The following is a 22,250-nucleotide window of genomic DNA, read 5'->3' on the forward strand; positions in this document are numbered from 1 at the left end:
GTCACCAGCAGTCAGTGTACCAATAGACTCCTGTGAACTCTGTTTTTTGTTGAAAAATGAGCGATGAATTAAGATGACAGGCTCTTCATAGCCTCACAATACTGTAGGAGTGTGCATTTAATGACTTGTCAAATCGGTCTGCTGTTCTCTAGAAAGAAAAAAAGTATTGTGTATCTTAAATGCATCATCTTCAGCCAGGTAAAGAAAAGCTGCAACTAAATGAATACATTTTTCTTTAAAATTAAACCTATAGTGTTGTAAAGACCAAATGTCTGCAACTACTGCTTTCAACATTCTACCAGGCTCCTGCCTGGTGTCCTGCAGAGTTCTACAGCAGCAGAGAGACAAAAGAGAGACTTTGGAGTGATTAAGTATCATTTTTCTGCATTTTCTTGCTGCCTTTAGCTAATTCCACCTAAAACACTGATTTTCTACAGTTTCTGTGATTTAAAAAGCTTGTTTCAGCTACATATTGTACTTAATTTACTGCCTGCACTTTAACAAAGTTGTTTTGTGTTTAAATTACCTGTTTAAATGTTGTAGGCTACACACGCAAGTGTGATAGCCTTTTCAGTGCATCTAAAGTGTTTTTTTGATTGTATCTGGTTTATTTTCTGACAAAAACAAAAAAAACCCAAAAAATATACTTGTTTTCCCGCCTTTCTAAGCTAGTATAGTCCAGTTTTCAGGTTAGTGCTGAATTCAGGGCTGTGTTACAAGTTTCTTTGTTTGCCCATACCTTTCTTGGATGGAAGGAAGTGTCTGTGTTCACTGTGAGAGAGGGAGCTTTGAGCAGCCTATCTGTCCCTGGAAGAGTGGTTTCAGCATAGAAATTAGTAGTTTATTGGCCAATTTGGGCCAGTTTCTAATCTCTTTCATTTCCCTGCTATAAAACCCGCATTTGAAGGTTTTTGTGTTAGTATACAGCTCAGTAAGCTCCTGCCTGGTGCCCTGCAGAGTTCTACAGTAGCAGAGAGACAAAAGAGAGACTTTGGAGCGATTAAGTATCATTTTTCTGCATTTTCTTGCTGCCTTTAGCTAATTCTGCCTAAAACGCCGATTTTTCTAGAGTTTCTGTGATTTAAAAAGCTTGTTTCAGCTACATATTGTACTTATTTTACTGCCTGCACTTTAACAAAGTCGTTTTTGTGTTTAAATTACCCGTTTAACTGTTGTAGGCTACACACTCAAGTGTGATAGCCATTTCTTTGCATTTAAAGTGTTTTTTGATTGTATCTGCTTTATTTTCTGAAAAAAAAAACAAAATAAATATACTTGTTTTCCCACCTTTCTATGCGAGTATAGTCCAGTTTTCAGGTTAGTGCTAATTTCAGGGCTGTGTTACAAGTTTCTGTGTTTGCCCATACCTTACTTGGATAGAAGGAAGTTTCTCTGTTCACTGTGAGAGAGGGAGCTTTGAGCAGCCTATCTGTCCCTGGAGGAGTGGTTTCAGCCCAGAAATTAGTAGTTTATTGGTCATTTTGGGCTAATGTCTATCTCTTCCATTTCCCTGCTATAAAACCAGCATTTGCAAGGTTTTTGTGCTAGTATACAGCTCAGCAAGCTCCTGCCTGGTGTACTGCAGAGTTCTACAGCAGCAGAGAGACAAAAGAGAGACTTTGGAGTGATTAAGTATAATTTTTCTGCATTTTATTGCTGCCTTTAGCTAATTCCACCTAAAACACTGATTTTCTAGAGTTTCTGTGATTTAAAAAGCTTGTTTCAGCTACATATTGTACTTAATTTACTGCTTGCACTTTAACAAAGTTGTTTTGTGTTTAAATTACCTGTTTAAATGTTGTAGGCTACACACGCAAGTGTGATAGCCTTTTCTGTGCATCTAAAGTGTTTTTTTGATTGTATCTGGTTTATTTTCTGACAAAAACAAAAAAATATGTATATGCTTGTTTTCCCGCCTTTCTAAGCTAGTATAGTCCAGTTTTCAGGTTAGTGCTGAATTCAGGGCTGTGTTACAAGTTTCTTTGTTTGCCCAAACCTTTCTTGGATGGAAGGAAGTGTCTGTGTTCACTGTGAGAGAGGGAGCTTTGAGCAGCCTATCTGTCCCTGGAAGAGTGGTTTCAGCATAGAAATTAGTAGTTTATTGGCCAATTTGGGCCAATTTCTATCTCTTTCATTTCCCTGCTATAAAACCCGCATTTGCAAGGTTTTTGTGCTAGTATACAGCTCAGTAAGCTCCTGCCTGGTGCCCTGCAGAGTTCTACAGTAGCAGAGAGACAAAAGAGAGACTTTGGAGCGATTAAGTATCATTTTTCTGCATTTTCTTGCTGCCTTTAGCTAATTCTGCCTAAAACGCCGATTTTCTAGAGTTTCTGTGATTTAAAAAGCTTGTTTCAGCTACATATTGTACTTATTTTACTGCCTGCACTTTAACAGTCATTTTTGTGTTTAAATTACCTGTTTAACTGTTGTAGGCTACACACTCAAGTGTGATAGCCGTTTCTGTGCATTTAAAGTGGTTTTTTTTTTATTGTATCTGCTTTATTTTCTGAAAAGAACAAAAACATATATATACTTGTTTTCCCACCTTTCTAAGCTAGTATAGTCCAGTTTTCAGGTTAGTGCTGAATTCAGGGCTGTGTTACAAGTTTCTGTGTTTGCCCATACCTTACTTAGATATAAGGAAGTTTCTCTGTTCACTGTGAGAGAGGGAGCTTTGAGCAGCCTATCTGTCCCTGGAGGAGTGGTTTCAGCCCAGAAATTAGTAGTTTATTGGCCATTTTGCTCTAATTTCTATCTCTTTCATTTCCCTGCTATAAAACCTGGATTTGCAAGGTATTGCACGCCGGGCAGCACCGGTTAGCTAGGGTATAACTATTCCTGGCTCCACAAAGTCTACTCTTCAACTTTTCCCTTGGAACTAGACAAACTTTCAACTTAAGCACTCAAGCCATTCACTTCTCATACCGGCACTTGCTCAAAACTCATAGCAAGCACTAATAAACCTTAGCACTAGACCCCCACCCTATACTGTAGAGAAGGACAAGGCTTTCTATTCGACCTTACCAGCCAATCAGTAAACAGTTCACTGTACCTATCCAGGCATGTCCAAAGGGCAGTTTCAGGTGTACTCTCTGGCCCAACTGGTGAATCTGGGCATTTTGAGGCAATGTTACAATTGCCTCATGTACACAGACAACCCTCTCCTCCTTCCACCAAACACTAATACATGTCAGTGATGCAATTATACAGCCAAACTGGAGGCTAAGCTCTGTCAACCCAAGACTGGACCAGGCAGTCAAGAGGAGAAGGGAATTACTTGCATCACAACACCAGTCTCACATAGACCTATGAAACCAGCACTGGCAAAAAACACACATAAATACACGAAAACATACTTGGAGGCTCTAAACAAAAATCTGCAGAAGCAAAAGAGACCTCCAAAGCAGACATCCAAGCAACATCTACCCCCCATCACAAACCATGAAACACATACTTTACAAAACCAGTGTGCCACACAATCACAGCCCTTAAGGCAAAATAACATACCCAACACACTAGTAATACGTGACTCTATAGTCAGGCACACTGACATCCCACTCACTAGGCTGAACAAGGAGAAGGTTACTGTTAGCTGCCTGTTGGGTGCCAGGATCCGCCACATAACACAAGCACTCAGGTCACTCCAGAACAAGTACAAATATGACTCTGTCATTGTCCATGATGGTGTGAAGGACCTGAGCCATACCTCTCTGGACTATATGAAAAGAGACATGGAGGAGCTCTCTGATCACGTAGCCCAGGCCGGTATGACTCTGAGTAGCATCCTGCCCTCACCAAGAATGATACCACGGTATAGAGAAAAAATGATCAATTTCAACAATTGGCTAGGCTTCTGGTGTCATTCAAAGGGGATCCAGTGTCTGTCAGCCTGGGACGACATGCTCGACAAGCCACGTTGCTTCGCTGGAGACGGCTTGCACCTGTCAGCCTTAGGCTTTTGAATACTGGCCAAGGCTCTTGCCACCCCCATAGTGCCTTTTTTAGGCAAGGCTCAAAAGACAAACCCACTGCCGTAAATAGCACAAGCAACAAAAAACTGAGGGTAATGCTACTCAGTGCCAGAAGTCTAAACCTCAAAATGCACGCACTCAAGGCACTCCTCAGTATGGAGGAAATCGATATATGTGCAGTAACAGAAACTTGGTTTAAGGCTCCAGAGAGCACCCCAGCACTACCAGGCTACAACTCATACCATACATTTCGGCCACAAAACCCAGACCGAAATACAAAAGGCGGAGGAGTATCCATATTCATCAAGGATACCCACACCTCCAGGTTAGTGGCACAGCACGAGCTTCAGAGATCATCCACGTGCAACTAACAATGGGCAAAACTGCTATTCAAATTATAGCTTGCTACAGATCACCCACCATGTCCCAGGACCCCCACTCCACATTCCTGGAAACACTGCAAAACATAAAGGTCCTACCAAACCCCCTGATATTGGGTGATTTCAATTACCCAAACATTAACTGGGAGAACTACTCAAGTACAAACTCCCTTGCCCAACATTTCCTAGAATTTCTAAACTCAAATGCCCTGGATCAACTGGTCAACACCCCCACCAGAGGTGACAATATATTGGACCTGGTCATCACCAACATGGGCGACTGGTGTTCCACACCGGAGGTCAACCCTTCGCTGGTTAGATCTGACCATAAACTAATCACTCTGGATATCCACATTCTGCCACCACCCCCGGTCAAAGAAACCACCATGAAAAACTTTTCAAAATCAAACTTCACGTTATTTAAGACCGAGGTGGGAAGTTTCAAAGCCCCCATGCTAAAGGATAACACTGTCCAAGCTGCAAAATCCTTTACTAATGCACTCTACGGGCACTTACAAGAATGCATGGATCATGCTATCTCAAACAAAACCAAGAATCACTCCTTCAAGAAAAGGAAACCAGTCTGGTGGACCCCTGCCATAAACAAGCTATACAATAGAAGGAAGAAACCAGTACAGAAAAGAGTAAAATCCCAAGAAGGGAAGACATCCCTGATCAGTATCAGCAAGAAACTACATTCCCTCATAAAATCATCCAAGGGTAGCTTCGAAATAAAAATTGCCATGGATTCCACAAGATAACCACAAGGCATTCTTTAGCTTTGTCAAGAATCTAAGTGGCAATTCTCAGATCTGCTCAAAGTTAGTGCAGAATGGCACAAAATACACTGATCCGACTGATATAGCCAACATCCCGGCAGACAGGTTCAGTGCACACGTCACCCCCCCCCCTCACCCCCAAAAGGACCCATAACTATACCAGAAGAATGTAGTGCCCCTGAAATCACAGACACTCAGGTTAAAACAGCCCTCTCCAAAGCCAAAAACATAGCATCAATGGGACAGGATGGTGTCCCAGGCTGCGTCCTACATGAGCTCAAAGATGAAGTAACCTCTCACCTAAACACACTGTTTAAACTCAGCCTCTCCACAGGCTACGTGCCCACAGAGTGGCGCACAGCAATGGTAATTCCACTCCACAAAGGTGGAGTCACAACGGACCCTGGGAACTATCGCCCTATAAGCCTGACCAGCTTGGTCTGCAAAGCTATGGCGCGCATCATCATGGATCTCATTAACAGAGACATTGGAAACCTCCAAACACTGGATCCTACCCAGTTCGGCTTTGTTAAGGATAGATCATGCCTTCTAAACCTGGAGGACTTCTTTGAGACAGTTACCAAGGCTATAGACAAGGGAAAAGTGGTCCTCACAGTCTACCTAGACCTTGCAAAGGCCTTCGACACCATTCCCCACTCAGGTATTATAGACAAGCTCACCAGCCTGAACATAAACCCCTACGTCATGAGATGGGTTGCCAACTGGCTCACGGACAGAACCCACATGGTAAGAGTTGCGGGAGCTAGGTCTGACTCTAAACCGGTTACAAGTGGCATTCCCCAGGGCTCAGTCCTAGGACCCCTCCTGTTCAGCATATACTTCTCAGAGGTACAGGCAAGCACAAGAGGACTATGGCTATCCAAGTTTGCAGACGACTGCAAACTAGGGGTTATAACTGACTCACTGGCTGACACAGACATCCCCCAAAAGGGTCTCACTGAGACAGATACCTGGTGTCAAAACCATGGCCTCAAGCTAAATGCCAAAAAGTGCATAGTCATCCCCTTTGGAAAAAATAAAGTACCCACAAACTACCGCATAGGTGGTAGCCTCCTAAATACGGAAGACATAATAAGGGATCTGGGGAACAAAGTAGATGGTAACCTATCCTTTGATAATCACACTTCCAAAGTGGTTAGAAGATCCTTCTATGTGGCTCACCTAATCACAAAAGGGTTTGCATCCAGATCGAAAGAGTTCATTGGGCCCCTCTATGCATCACTCATCAGACCCATCATAGAGTACAATGCCTCATTTGGGATGTACCTTACAAGACACCTGCAACAACTGGAAAGACCACAGAAGTACCTCACCAAGAGGATCACTGGCCTCAAGCAGATGCCCTATGCAGCTCGACTGAAGAAACTCCAACTGTACTTGGTTGCATACCGCCTACTCAGAAGTGATCTCTGCCTGACATACAAGGCCATGTCCAACCCAGAACTGATGGGCATGCTCCACCTAAAGAAAACCATATCCCCTCGAGCCACACGCTCCAGGGATCTAAACCTCACCACAACAATAAATAGGACATGCTGGAGGGATAGATTCCTGTCCCAGAGACTTCCCATGCTCTGGAACAAGATTCTAATCTACATTAGGCAGAGTTCCTTGCTAACCCTCTTCAAGAGAAACCTTGACGAGTGGATGGGAAACAGAAAGTTTACCCCATAGATCACTTCAATGGCTCTGCTGGACAGAGGCGCAGGGAACTAATCTAAGGGGGCGGCGAAAGCCAACACATTCTGGCTAGGCTTATAAATGCCTTTGGGCAGATAGCCTAATACCTACCTATGAACCTATGAACCTCATTGCTATTAAACATGTGTATTCATTAACTTCTAAAGAATTGAGCAATTCCAACAAATGTCAGGAATGGTTTGGTATCATAATGTTGAATGGCAAAATCTATTTTAGTCATAACACTGAATTTATTTGTCGAATTTGGTAATACCGATAAGGCAGAATGTCAAAAATGGAAACTATGATGATCAACATTTGCAACAATTTGGAATTACCGAAAAGCAGTGAAATTGTAACCAATGACTCCTTCCCTTCAGTTACCCTTATTCTTCATCTGTGTCCATGTCTGTAAGGTTTATGTTAAATGTTTGAGTGTCCAGACACTTGAACATCAAACAAAGACACACAAAAACAAAAATCTACATTGGATTACATTTTAGCAGGGGGGGCAAGCCCCTCTGCACCCTCCAACCCCCTGCATATTATGTATACCAGCTTCAAGATTGCACTACAGTAATGAAAAGGGTAAATTTCCCAATCTGCACTGTACTGCAATCTCCATTCATAATGTCTACTTCATATTAGTGAATAGAGACTTACTTTCCAGTTCGGCATTACAAAATGTTCAAAAAACGCATTAGACCAAACCATGTTCGATTAATTGCCATTCCACGTTATGATAGTAAACTACCAGGAATCATGTAATATATGAGGAATATTAATCGAAATATGTTTGCAATGAAAATCAATGTAAGTTGCTATTAGTTCAGTTTTGACTCCCTAGCTGCAACAACAGGTGTTAAGGTGGGTGGTCAAATTAATTTTTGTGAATTTTTGAATTCCGAATTTAGAAGGCATAAACAGTTTCTCAACCTTTAAATATTTTTATTTATTTAACATTTGTTTACTGGGAAAATCTGACTGGGACAGAGCTCATTTCCTATGAAGGCCTGGGGAGAAATGCTCCAGATACATGTCTTTGGAATATGGGAGGAAACTGGAGCACCCAGAGGAAACCCATGGGAACACAGGGAGGACATACAGACTCCACACGGAAGGCACCCCAGTTGAGAATTGAACCAGAGAATATCTTGCTGTAGGTGACAATGCCAAAAGTTGCACCACTGTGCCGCCTATTCAGACTCCTGTTGTGTAATGACACTCTGACTAAGAACGTCAAACAAAAAAACAATCTTTTTTAGCATATGCCACATTGATTTAATTTCTTGAAACCCTTTCATAGGTTGTACCATCATTTAAAATGTGGAACATTATACATGAGTAGTCAGCATGGAGGGGTGGTAATTAATAATTCAGAACTACCACCACTTCACCTTTGTCTAGCTTCATTACTCTGATGTCATTATTAGAAAACAATTCACGTAGCATGGCCCTTTCATCCTGGGTCAGATTGTCCCTTCGACCCATGATTCCTATTTAAACTCCTAATTTCATTGTCACAAATTCATTCAAAGGCCAATACACAAGGGTTGGAGGTGGGAATAAAGGCACTCTTACTTTTCAACATTTTAAGGTCATGCACATTACAATCCAAAAACATTTTTAAATTCAGTAATCTAGTATATAACTTCAAGATGGGCAGCCGTGGTGGTGCAGCGGTTAATGTTGTCGCCTCACAGCAAGAGGTTCTGCAGTTCGATTCTTGGCTGGGGTGCCTTCTGTGTGGAGTCTGCATGTCCTCCCTGTGGTCGCGTGGGTTTCCTCCCATATCCCAAAGGTGTGAGTGTGTGTGTGTGTGTGTGTGTGAGTGTGTGTGTGTGTGTGTGTGTGTGTGTGTGTGTGTGTGTGTGTGTGTAGTCTGCATGTCCTCCCTGTGGTCGCGTGGGTTTCCTCCCATATCCCAAAGGTGTGAGTGTGTGTGTGTGTGTGTGTGTGTGTGTGTGTATGTGTGTGTGCATATGTGTGTGCCTTCTGTGGAAGGCTGGGCACTGGGCTGGCAACTCGACACTGTAAAACTCCACTGCTGATCATGAGTGGACAGGTGATCCGCTGTGGCGACCCCTAACCGGGAAAAGCCGAAAGAAAAAAAAGTATATAACTTCAAGTTAACTAATAAATTCACAAAATCCAATTTAAACAAAGGCACAAATGTTAATCTTTTCCCTAATAAAGACTAATGAACAGGTGACAAGGAAATAGAACTCAAATTAAAAATAATAAACCCCCAATTCTGTCTGTGAACAATGTCAGTCAAATGCGATTGGTAGTTCTGTTCCTCACATTGTCGTTTTGCTTGTTCCTTCTCCCTCTGCCCTACTGAAGGTATACATTTAAAAGGTATTCATTTTTTATCATTGATAAAGTTCCTGCTAACAAGAGAGGGGTGACAGTAAGAGTATCTTGGAACACAAGGAAACAATGTGGCAGTTGAGGTTGGATGCCACTAACAGACCGGGTATAAATGGTTTCTGTTCCATTATTGGTATACTTAAAATTATAGCAGGAATGTTTAGAACACTATGGTTTATTTAATATGTTTAGTATGGTATTAATATTTATTTATAGATTACTTATTTATTCAATCAAGTATGTATTATAGGTAGATACACCCAAATATACAGTTTACATATATATTTATATATACACAATTTTTAAATAAAATGTATGATTGTATAAAAAACATTGTTATACTGAGATTGATGTTTTTTTTTTTTAGAACATTTTTAGAATAATTGATGTTTAATTGCCCAGTTAATTAATTTCAGTTAAGGTTCATCATTTGTCAAGGATGTATGCTTTGAGCATTTTATTTGTCATTTTGATGAAGTCTTGATGTATTATAGGTGAAAGCGCTTAGTCGTTTTTTAAAAATCCAACTGAACACACATTCTTTGTACAGAGTGGCAGACTTCCCAAAATGTACTATAATACATTTCTTGGCATTGAGTTATAAGCCATGGCTTTAGTATCAAGCATTCATCTGTATTCGACCTTCCTAAAGGGTTTTCTCATCTTGGAGGATTCAATTACTGCTCCCAGTTTGCAATTATCTGCAGATTTGGTTAATTAGAGGTCTTTGACATCCAAGAATTACAAGAATCTGGTAGTCTATTGGCCGTTTTGGGCCAATTTCTAGCTCTTTCAAGTCCCCCTGTATAAAACCCACTTTGGCGCGGTTTTTGCGCTTGTTACTACTCAGCCAAGCTCCTTGTGGTCCTGCAGAGTGGTGCTAGCAACAGAGAGGCTAAAAGAGTGACTGCTAACCTGATAAAAGTGTTTGTTTTCCTGCTACTACCTGGGCGACTGTCCGATCTAGCTAAACTGCAAGTATTTCTGCTTCTTGAACTGTTTTAAACTGTTTAAAGTTGTTTTTGCACCTGCACTTTTAAAGTTTGTCCTGTTTGTTGCATTTACCTGTTGAGGCTACACACTCAAGTGTGCTAGCATGTGTTACATATTTATTGCATTTTCCTGCTGTTTGTTGCAAAAAAGAAAAAACATTTTTTTTCCTTGTTTCTCGTCTTTCCTGACCTAGAGTAGTCCAAATACAGGCTTTACTGTATTCTGGACTTTTGGAAAGTTCCTGTGTTGCCCATTTCCTTTCTTGGATAAAGGGAGACTTCTTTGTTCACCAGTGGCAGTGGGGAGCTTGCAGCAGCCTATCTATCCCTGGAGGAGTGTTCCCAGCACAAGAATCTGGTAGTCTATTGGCCGTTTTGGGCCAATTTCTAGCTCTTTCAAGTCCCCCTGTATAAAACCTGCTTTAGCTGCCAGACGATTTTGCGATAGCGCAGCATCGGCAGCCGCTAATTGGGTTTAAACCATTCTCGGCTCCACAAAGTCTGCTCTTCACTTTTTCCCTTAGAACTGATCTGGTTCTCATAATAAACACCCTATTCCCACTCTAAAGCCTGGCACTTGCTCACTAAAGCAATTATATAAGTCAGCACTAAAAAATTAAAAGCACTACACCCTCACAAACTCCCCTTGAGTACTTTGTTCCCCATTGGCCCTTTTTTCAATTATAAAGGAATTTCCAATGCTATTCTAGCATGTCCAAAGGTCAGTTGTCAATCTCCTCTCCGGTTCAGCTGGTGAATCTGGGAATCTTGAGGCAATGTTACAACTGCCTCATGTACACAGACAACCCTCTCCTCCTCCCAACAAATTCCAACACATGTGAGAGACGCGACCATATAGCCAAACTGGAGGCTAAGCTCTCTCAACTCAGTACTGGCGTAACCAGTCAGGAGGAGAAGGAAACCACACTCACTACAATTCCAGTCTCACATAGACCTACCACGACAGCAAACCAAACACATAAAGACACAAAAACATACTCGGAGGCTCTAAATAAAAATCTGCCCAAGCAGCAGAGACCTCCAAAGCAGACACCCAAGCAACTGCTACCCCAAAACAAAACACGTGCAACACATAGCTCACAAAGCCAGTGTGACAAACAGTCACAGCCCTTAAGGCTAAACAACACACCTGATACACTTGTAATAGGTGACTCTATCATCAGGCACACTGACGTCCCGCTCACCAGGTTGAACAAGGAGAAGGTCACGGTGAGCTGCATGTCGGGCGCTAGGATCCGCCACATAACACAAGCACTCAGGTCACTCCAAGGCAAGTACAAATATGACTCAGTCATTGTCCATGCTGGTGTGAATGACCTAATGGGGTGGATCCAGTGTCGGGAGGTTACTTATGTCCTTGTTGGTAATTTCCATGATAATTCTTTCCATAGCTTTGCAAATAAGACTAGTCAGACTAATGGGCCTGTAGTTTCCATGATCTGTTGAAGGTCTTCCCTTATGAAGGGGGATGACCGTCATAGTCCTCCATTCGTGTGGCACAAAGCCTGTTTTAAGACTATAGTTAAATAATGGCTCCAGGAGTCCTGATAAGTCATATTTTAGACTTTTCAGGAGGCATCCTGCAATGTTATCAAGGCCCATTGAGGCCATGTTCTTTGCTTTAGTGAGTGCGGCTAGCATATGCTCCCTAGTTAAAGTTAGAGGGGGTTATGTTTGAGGATATTTGTTATTGGAGGATGGTTGGGGGTGAGTTGGGAGTAAAGTTAGAATTGAATTTGTCCACTAACAGGTTTGCTGTATTGCCAGGCTCTGTGAATGTGGTACCATTAACCACCAGTTCAGCACATTGCTGTGTGCTGAACTTCTAGTTCCTGACATAGCTGCAGAAGCCCTTATGGTTATCTTTCACTTAGGAAGATATCCTAACCTCAAAGTTGGCTTTGCTTGACCTAATTAGCCCTCTTATTTGCCTATTTACTTTGATGAGAGAGTTTTTATCTTTATAGGATTTACCCTTCCTGATTTTTGCCATTTTTTTATATATATTCTGTTTAATTTGGGATGCCACCAGGGTGGTTTGCTGCTGGGGCTAGTTCTGGTAGGTACAGCAGCTTCTATGCAGCCATTGACATGGTTGTTCAGAGTTTCTGAGAGCAATTCAGCATAGGCTGGTGTGTTCTTGGGGTTTGGAGGGGTACTGAATTTTGACAAACCATCACTTAATAACAGGTAGTTTGCCTTATAATAGTTCCTGTTACTTCTTTTAATGGGATTTATGGTTAGAACTTATTAGGGATGAGGAGATATGGGGGGTGCACTGTTCTCCTATATTTGTGAGCATGAGGTCCAGTAAGTTGGAGCCTTTAGTGTGCGTATTCACTATTTGGTCAAGATTGTTTGCATTTTTGAAGTCCAGGAATCTATGTGCCTGTAGATTTGAGCCCATATAGGATTCCCAATGTATAGAGGGGTAAAGTCTCCCATGAGCAGGATGTTAGTTTGTATATTATGTGTGTACAGCAAGTCCAAATATGCATTATGAGCTTCCTGGGATATGGAGGGTGGCCTATAGCTGGATAGGATATGATACAGAATTTTGTCTATTGTGATCTGCATAAGGAGGATCTCAAGCATGCCAGCCTGTCTGACCATTCTAGAGGTATGCTTGTTCCACCTTTAGCCCTTGCCTGTGCAGCTACTGGTCTAAAGTGTGGAAGGCACTGAAATCTTTGCTATATGTCTTTATTTTATTACTTCAATCCTCCGTGATTTGCCAGAAAACCACAAAATTTATGTGGAACACATCAAAAACACGAGGCAAAAAATCTGTTCAGTTGAGAGGTATGATCTGTGGGGTAAACACCTTAACAATTATGCCCAACCTCAATACTTCACAATACATACCTCTCAACTGTCCAGATTTGCACATGTCCAGATTTTTGCCTCTTATTTTAGGTCTGTTCCTCGTAAACTTTGTGGTTTTCTGAATTTGTGTGGCAAATCACTGAGGGTTGAATTCACTAGGCATTTGAGTTTCAGGCTTCATATCCTTCAGAAAATACATTGTAACACAAGACCTCTTATTCTAGCAACTTTCTAAGTTTAGAAGAGCAATATTTAAAATGTGTCCCTATGTTTGGGACTTTGTTCCCAAATTATCTTTGGCTTTATTTATTTTTTTTTGTGCTGAGAGGTTTAGAGCTATGATGACTGACAGACATACTGGCAGCATTACACGATTGTACTGCCAGTCATGGAATAAAATAAAAATGTTGATACATTTGCATATAATGCAAGAATTCCGCCTTAAATGTAATGCTGCATACATAATAAATGATCAATTGAAAACGTCTGGAACTTGTGATCTGGTTGTAAGTTGCTACAGCAGTGTTTTGTGGTTTTGTGTCATTGGCTGCCTGAGCAATACTGTACTGTCATGGAATAAAAACATATTTATTAAAGAGAATTTACTGCAAGGATTCATAAAAAAATAACAATGAAAAAAATTATTGTAACCCACTGTCCTGAAACTGAATTTATTGTAATCTGTGGTCTTTTGCTGTTGCCCAGCGAATACAGTACGATCATGGAATGACAAGAAGTGGTTAATAAAGTTCATTATACAACCCCCCCCCCATTAATATTCCAAAACGTGCACACTGATTGGTCAGCGTGCATGTTGTAAATCAGACTTATACTAATGGAAAAAGGTCCAGTCGCCCGGACTTTTTCCATTAGTATAAGTCTTTTTTTTTTTTTTACAGCAACGGAGAATGCAAGATCTCTGTTGCTTTTTAGAAACTGTCTCGCTATGCTAAAGGAGTTTAACATAGCAAGACAGCTTTAAAAAAAGTAACGGAGATCTTCCTTTCTCCGTTGTTTTTTTTTAAAGCTGTCTCGGGTTTAACATAGCGAGACAGCTTTAAAAAAAGCAATGGAGATTCTCCATTGCTTTTTTTAAAGCTGTCTCGCTATGTTAAACTCCTTTAACATAGCAAGACACTTTGTAAAAAGCAATGGAGATCTTGCTTTCTCCATTGCTTCCACCCACAGCTCTGATCTACTGCGTAAGTATACGCATGCGCAGTACATCAGAACTGCCACAGAATACCAGACAGCTGCAGAAGGGCGGAGGCATTATACAATGCCATTATTTAAGAAAAGTATTTTTTTTTCCTTAAATAATGTCATTGTATAATAGCAATAATCCACTTCTGGGTGTGGGTAATACTGGATTTACCCACGGTTGTCTATGTTTGGCCACTCGAACTTCGTCCTCGTGACCAAACCACACCAACCGTGGGTAAATCCAGCATTACCCACACCCAGGCGTGGGTTATTGCTTAATTAATATGCCAGAATTCTGAATAAATACATAATTACTGAAAAGTTATGGGAATTGCGGAAACTGAAATGACTGCAATTTGCTGTAGCCAATGCAACAGTAAGATAAGGTTAATTCCTGATAGCCGAGGTATTCTGTACAATATATTTCGGGGATGAGGCCGTGCAATTCCAACTCGGTGTAACCAACAGCAATGAAGTTAAGGTAAACAACTGGTGCACATGTATTTCTGACCCTTGCTACCCCCCTCCACTTACATTCTCCCATCCGTGTGTGCTATAGGAGTTTTGCTGCTCTTTCTAGTAGGGTTGCTATAATTTCAAATGCCCAAAGTGGAACATTTTTTGTATAAATGTCTGATTTTGTAGGACAAATCATACCCGTGACCAGTACAAAAGACAGAGTTTCACTTTTTTGCCAAAATAAAAGTTTAATCTTGTAACATTTGGGATGCTAATGCTAATTCATGTAACATTTCGATATTTCAAATTCAAAATAACTATTTTATGCAATGGCTAAAGAAAACTTAGGAAGTATTTTTGTCCAAAAATCTCAAGACATTTGTCATTTTTTCGAAGAACACAACTGCCCAAAGAGGGACTGTCCCTCGCAAAGTGGGACAGGTGATAACCCTACTTTCTAGTAAGCGTGGATTCTGAACATACCTGGCAAGCATACCTTTCCACTGTCCAGGTAAGGATTGAAGTCACTAAATGACATACACTTGAGATTCAGACCACATATCTTTCAGAAAATTAATGCTAATACAAATCCTGTTATTCCAGTAACCTAAGTTTAAAAGTCCAATATTTAAAGTCTGTTCCACTTCCTTTTGAGCCTTTGTCCCCCGAATATTTTACGCTTTGTCCAGTTTTATTGCGACTGAAATAATGGGACGACAAAGGCCACAAAATAGACATTTAAATATTGCTCTTATAAACTTGGAATGTTGCTGTAATAATATGATTTGTGTTGGCATAACATATTCAGAAGGATATGAAGTCTGAAACTCAAACCCATGTCATTATTTAGTGCCTTCACTGTTCAGTGATTTGCTAAAAAAAAACAAATTTTACGAGGCACAGATCAAAAGCATTGAGGTGAAAATCTGGACAGTTGAGGGGTATGATTTCTGAAGCAAATTCATTTTTACTAATACACGTACATTTCGGACCTTTCCGGTTACCATACTGAAAATCCCGTTGCTTTTGTAATAAGCGTCATCCTTTCAAATTAGACAAACGTAATGCTTATATATTTAAGCTGCCTCGTTAAGTATAACTATTGTGTTTGCTGCTTTCAATGTCCTGAAAAATAGCATACAGTAATGTATTACGCAATATAAAACGATGAACATCGGTGGATGGTTTTTAGAACTGTTTAGGCCACCGTAGGAATGTCTGTAAAACTTTGCCTGTGGAAGGTCTTGAAATGAAGAACGACTCAAGGTCTTGAAATGAGGAACTGTTTGTATACTTGTCCTTTGGCCCCCCGTCTGTGGTGGTGTCTGCGTTACCGTCCGATACCAGGCAAATGGTGTGTACAGGAAGGCGTGCAGACTGTAGTGCGTTCTCACCTTGGAAAGTCCACTAGTGGGAGGTTGAACGTTGATCAGCTTTTAACCCGTACATCTGCCCGCGTGCGTGGGCTTTTCAGTGTATACACAATCGGGAACTGGGTTAAAGAACTCCAAACAGGTTTCTCTCCCCACTACATTGTTACAAGGTTTATAGTCTCTTCGGCGGTGCCACATGATGTTCTACTTTTTAAGCACCAGAGGGGCACCTTTTTTAGGGTTTTGGGGTTTTTCATCGTTGGTCAGTTCGTATTTTGGACCTACCTAGCTCACTTCGCTTTTACATCCTTGAGAAAAACTGGCATTAAAGATACTGTCATTGTGGATAATCAGGGGAAGAAACTGCCCAAACTATGGGGAGTTTCACTGAACTTAGGATCCGATAAATGGAGATACGGGTTTACGCTTGGCTGTTTGACAGTTGGTAAGGAAATAGGATACCATAAATCTTTCAAGGCCAAGCAGCACTAGTTACATATTGTATGAATATTCTGGGTAGAATACTCATACGTGTTATATGAGTATTCCGCCAGGAAGTTTTAAGAAGTGGTGCTAGTATTACAGTTCTGAATAATAGGGCATGTTTATTATAAATATGCTGTAATTTTTATACTGTTTGATTTCATATGTTTTATTGCCTTACTTTTAATCTGCATTACATAGTAATTGTTTTGCCTTTGTATGGAAATAGACATGCCTTGCCTCACATACAGACCCTCAACAGATCCTGTCCTCTCAGACCTACTGCACATCCGAAAGTTAATTTGTGGCATTAACACCTGCTTAAGAGATCTTGATGTTTTATAGGTTCATAGAAGATTACTAGGCTAATGACAAGATCCCTTACAAGCCTAGCAAATATAACTTGATTTTACCCAATATATGGCCTCTAGGGGCAAGAGGATGGCATGGATGTGTCCCTATGCATTGAGTATTGTATAGATTACCCCTGTCAGTAAGGGGCATGGGCACTATCCCATGTGTGAATTTGCGATTCCATATCCGTTGATCCAAATTGCATTTGAAGAGGGCCAGGGAAGGACTCTGCTTAATGTGTATAGGAAGCTGAGACAGATGTATATATCATTGTAACTCCTCCTTATGGTGCTTCACCTACTAATACTCACCCCAACAGTCTGCTAATATACATATTCCAACTTGAAACCCAACATCTACTTTCAAAAAGAACCCTAAAATCTTACCCCAACCTCCTCTTGCATATGTTTGTCTCAAGAAATGTTATTACTGGAAACCTGTACATTCTATGTAACTATTGTACTTTTAAACTTTAAAAACTAAGGAATCTTGTTAAATCATGTGCTTACCTATGAATATTTGCATGCTGTGTAAAAATCTCATACTTGACTGTTATTAATCTGTGGAGCTTTTCTCCCTGGGCCTTCGCTGAAAATGGACATGTATCCAGTTGGACTCTCCTGGGTCAACAAATGCTAAATAAAATCAGAGAATTTTACTACAGTCATTTTACTGTTCACATAAAACAGTAATTCTCTTACTTTATTCAAGCCTGACTTGAACAAATTGGTGGAAAACTGCAAATTCATCCATGGAGTAGCATCCTTGTCTCTTATGGAAAGGGGTAACGTAAATGTTCTGCTGTTCTGGGTTATTTCGTATTTAAATGAAAGGGCAAAAGACTTCATGGGAATGCATGGTTAGGCTTCTCTAGGGTCAGTAACCTGTGAAACTAAACTCATACTTGCCACATAAAGGCATTATACACATTGGGAGGTAAATGGCTGGAGCAACATGTTTAGTGTTACAAGTTAGACGAATTAAGTTATCATTTGTAATTCCAATTGTCTGAATTACAAGAACTGTTTAAAGGCAGGGCTTGGAAGGAGTAACAATCAGGCTAAAAGAACATTTGGTTGCAAAAAGCTGCCCAAATTCAAACCCAGCCAGTACCAGTGAATGAGGAGATCTTTTAAGCTGACCTTTGGATCTCAGGCCTTAAGTCAAATTTGCCTGCTTGAACCTAAACTTAAATCACATGAGTGAGTCCTATGTTTGGTCATATGTGAATGAGTGAGTAGTGTCTGATGCCTGCCAGGGAGAAAGTGACCGTGTCTGATGCCTGCCAGGGAGAAAGGGACAAACTGTCTAAGCCCATACTCCCTATCCCAGGTTCCCCCTCCAAAATATTTAGCCTTTTAAGCCTGTCCTTCTGTTCAGCAGCCATGGCTGTGACAACCTAGCTTGTACTCCTTGTCACTTTCTGCTGAGGGTAAAAACCTGAAAAATCTTTTGGAAGGGGGAATGAGATATTCCTTCTTGACCCCCACTGTATTCATCCGTGTGGCCCAGCAAAACTCTAAACTCTGTGAGCTACATCTTAACAGTTCTTTGAGTTTTTTTTCATGGGGTGGGTGTTTTCCTTCTACCTATACATACCTGACATACCTGTGGAAGCATGGAGGTGTTTAGATGAAATGGGAGTGGAGTTTTTAACTAGATTGTTTAATGAAATCTTGGTAAGTGAGAGGATGCCTGAGGAATGGAGGAAAAAGTGTTTTGGTACCGATTTTTAAGAATAAGGGTGATGTGCAGAATTGTAGTAACTACAGAGGGATTAAATTGATCAGTCACAGCATGAAGTTATGGGAAAGAGTAGAGGAAGCTAGGTTAAGAAGGGAGGTGATGATTAGTGATCAGCAGTATGGTTTCATGCCAGGAAAGAGCACTACAAATGCGATGCTTGCTCTGAGACTGTTGATGGAGAAGTACAGAGAAGGTTAGAAGGATTTGCATTGTGTCTTTGTGGACTTGGAGAAAGCATATGACAGGGTGCCTAGAGAGGAGTTGTGGTATTGTATGAGGAAGTCTGGAGTGTCGGAGAAGTATGTAAGAGTGGTACAGGATATGTACGAGGGTAGTGTGACAGTGGTGAGGTCTGAGTTGGGAGTGATGGATGCATTTAAGGTGGAGGTGAGATTACATCAAGGATCAGCTCTGAGCCCTTTCTTATTTGCAATGGTGATGGACAGGTTGACAGATGAGATCAAACCAGGTAAAAAGAACAAACAAATCAACTTAAAAAAGCTGAATCCAACGAACCACGGAAGATAAAACAACACAGATTTATTAGATGTAAAGCGCTTTTCGTCGCTCAGTGTTTGAGCAACTTCCTCAGACATAATTAACTGTTCCTAATTAAGTATTTATATTAACATCACTTAAATCAATTAAAAGTCAATTCATATTTAAAGTGATGTAGTATGTTGAAATATTAAGTAAGCACCAACTCACAATAAATGCAATATAATATATACACATAACTTGTTGCAACAAGCAAGTACAATAATGTGGATACACAGTCACTTATGAAAAATTTTAAATAATACAATACTGTTACTATTAAGTGTTTAATTTAACTTAAATTAATAACTTATAAATTAAAAACTACCTAGTTCATATGTATTCTATTGATATACTTAAATATAACTTCATATACACTAAACACAACAACATTACAAATACCCATACAAGTAACAACTAAATTAAGTTACATACAGTATCCTACTCTCTGTTAAAATCCTATGATACACAAACAGCAAATTTTATTTTACTATACTAAATATTAATTTCTATAATGTGTTATTAATTTATTGTTTGTAGTTATAGGTTTATAAATTTTATATATACTAAGTTTAATGTAAACCTTACAAAGTATAAGGATATTGTAAAATTCCATTTAGTATATTTTATGTCCTATCTAAACTCCTTAATTTCAGTAAACAGCTAATGTTGCAGTGGTCATTAAGACCTGGTTTTACAAACGCGTTAGTCCGCCACTGCCATGTTAATTCTCGATCTTCTAATAATAAATTATAAGGACCGCCTCTAATGTTAGTCTGAATCTGGTCTAAAGCCATAAACTTAAAATTATGACCCGGGTTGACTGAAATGTGTTTAAATAAAGCATTGTCTACCTTATTATTTAGTATAGCATATGTGTGTTCATAAACTCTTTCTTTAAAATGTCTTTCAGTCTTTCCTATATAGAAAGCTGAACATGATGTACATAAAGCTACGTATACTATAAGTTTTGAATTACAGTTGAGTTTATGTTTTACTTTATATTTTATGTTGTTAATAATAACAAATTCTCCACTACACATATGCTTACACATATTACAGCTTCCACAGTTTGCCATGCCTTTTCTTTTACTGAAACTATTTGTTATGTTAGTCTCCAGTATATTTTTCATATTTTTACCCCTTCTGTATACAACTCTAGGATGTTCTAAGAATTTAGAGTTAATGTTTCTGTCTTGTTGTATTAAAGTCCAATTTTTAAAAAGTATCTTTTTAATAATACTACTGTCCGTACTATATGTTGTAATAAAGCTTATTTTGAAATAATTAGTATGTTGTACTTCGTTCTCAAAAGTTTCTGATTCTATTGATGAGTTATCAAGGTTAACTATAGTCTCTAAGTGAGGGCGTCTATTATCAGCTTGATTAAGAATAGGTAATAGTGTACCATTGTCTCTTTTATATCTTACTTCCTGAACCATCTCATTTATTAACTCACTCTGGTAACCTCTCTCAAAAAAGAATGTTGTTAAAAGATCACATTCTAGTTCAAAGTCCCTAGAGAGAGTAGTCATACGGGCTGCCCGAATAAGCTGTCCCTTCACTATAGCCTTCTTCTGTGAAAAAGGATGAAGGCTAGTATAGTGAAGGTAAGAGTTGCAGAAGGTTTCTTTTCTGTGTATTTTAGAAAAATACTGCTTATTAACTTGGTCTTTACATAAATTTACATCTAAGTAATCTATAGACTGTGTTTGAAAATTTAGAGTGAATTTAAGAAAGTCTGTAGTATTGTTCAAATAATATAAGAAGTCCTCTGCTATTCTTTTGTCTCCCTGAAGTAAAATAAAAATGTCGTCAAGAAACCGAGTGTAATACTGTATGTGTGAAGTCCACTCCGTGTTCTGAAAGATGTAATAATTTTCCCAATACACCATTACCGTATTAGCTAAGCTAGCCCCACTTGGGGATCCCATTGCAACACCACATCTCTGCAAGTACAACTTATTATTAAATGTAAAAAAATTATTCGTCAAAATAATATCTAATAAAGTTGCGACTGTAAATATTTCATCAGTTGGGGCTCCTTTCTTAATAAGAAATAAATTGACCCATTCAATGGCTTCTAAGTGAGGAATGGACGTATACAAATCTATAACGTCTATAGTGACGAAATTGTATCCTTCTCTATAAGGAATGTTGTCAAAGTTCCTAAGGAAAGACCATGAGTCTTTAGAGACTTGTGGTTCCGTCACCAGATATTTTTTCAAAATGCTATCTACCAATTTGGCAGATGCATAAGTAATAGAATTTCGTCCCTCTATTAATGGTCTAAAAGGAGGGTCCAACATGTTTTTATGTATTTTAGGCGTTGCAAACATAATAGGGATCTTTGGTCAGTTTATAGTGATATATTGGTATGTGTCCAGGTCTATATATCCATCCATAAATAAGTCACTATAGTAACCCTTAATCATTCTATAAGCAGTATTTACCTCATTAATAGATACTTCTTTATATGTTTCATTGTTCAAAATTTTCTCAACTCTGTCAACGTAGTCGTAGTTGTTAAATAAAGTCAGCCCCCCACCTTTGTCTGGCTTAATAGCTCTAATGTTGAGTGTTTTAAATATAGACAAAGCTGTAGTTTCATCACTACTGATGTTACTATATTTCCGTGTTTCACGGAAAATATTATTGTGTGGGCTACTATTTATACTACGTAAATCTAGTTCCATTAACTGTTCAAACATATACAGTGTTGGATGTAAAGTAGGGTTATATTCACTAACCACTTTAAGTGTATTAGTTAATACTGGAGAATCTCCTAAGAGAATGTTAAGGTTTAATTTTCTGACAAATAGTTTAAGGTCCTTAATACATTGTACCAGGTCCATGTGTCTGCTGGGGACAAAAGTTTGACCCTTGGCAAGGAGTTCAACTAAAGTAGGTTCTATGTCAATACAAGAAAAATTGTAAATATTAAAGTTCCCTGCTTTATTCTGTATAATCACCGGGCTTGGACTTTCATTATTTATCTCTTTGGCTTGTTGTACGGGCGATATTTGTTTTTTTTGCTGGTGTTGGTTATTGA

General features: G+C 39.6%; 1 protein-coding gene across 1 annotated transcript in view; it reads left to right on the forward strand.

Annotated features, from left to right (window-relative positions):
* Positions 1-15,702: 15,702 nt before the first annotated feature.
* Positions 15,703-22,250, forward strand: part of TMEM223 (transmembrane protein 223) — an 86,785-nt gene continuing 80,237 nt past the window's right edge. Inside the window, exon 1 of the mRNA XM_044075754.1 lies at positions 15,703-16,523. Within this exon, the coding sequence (XP_043931689.1) occupies positions 15,980-16,523 (544 nt within the window). The 5' untranslated portion in view covers positions 15,703-15,979. The remainder of the gene's footprint in view (positions 16,524-22,250) is intronic.

The sequence above is a fragment of the Protopterus annectens genome, chromosome 6.part1 (genome assembly GCF_019279795.1).
Source record: "Protopterus annectens isolate FY-2018-M chromosome 6.part1, PAN1.0, whole genome shotgun sequence".
In the NCBI taxonomy this organism is placed as follows: Eukaryota; Metazoa; Chordata; order Ceratodontiformes; family Protopteridae; genus Protopterus; species Protopterus annectens.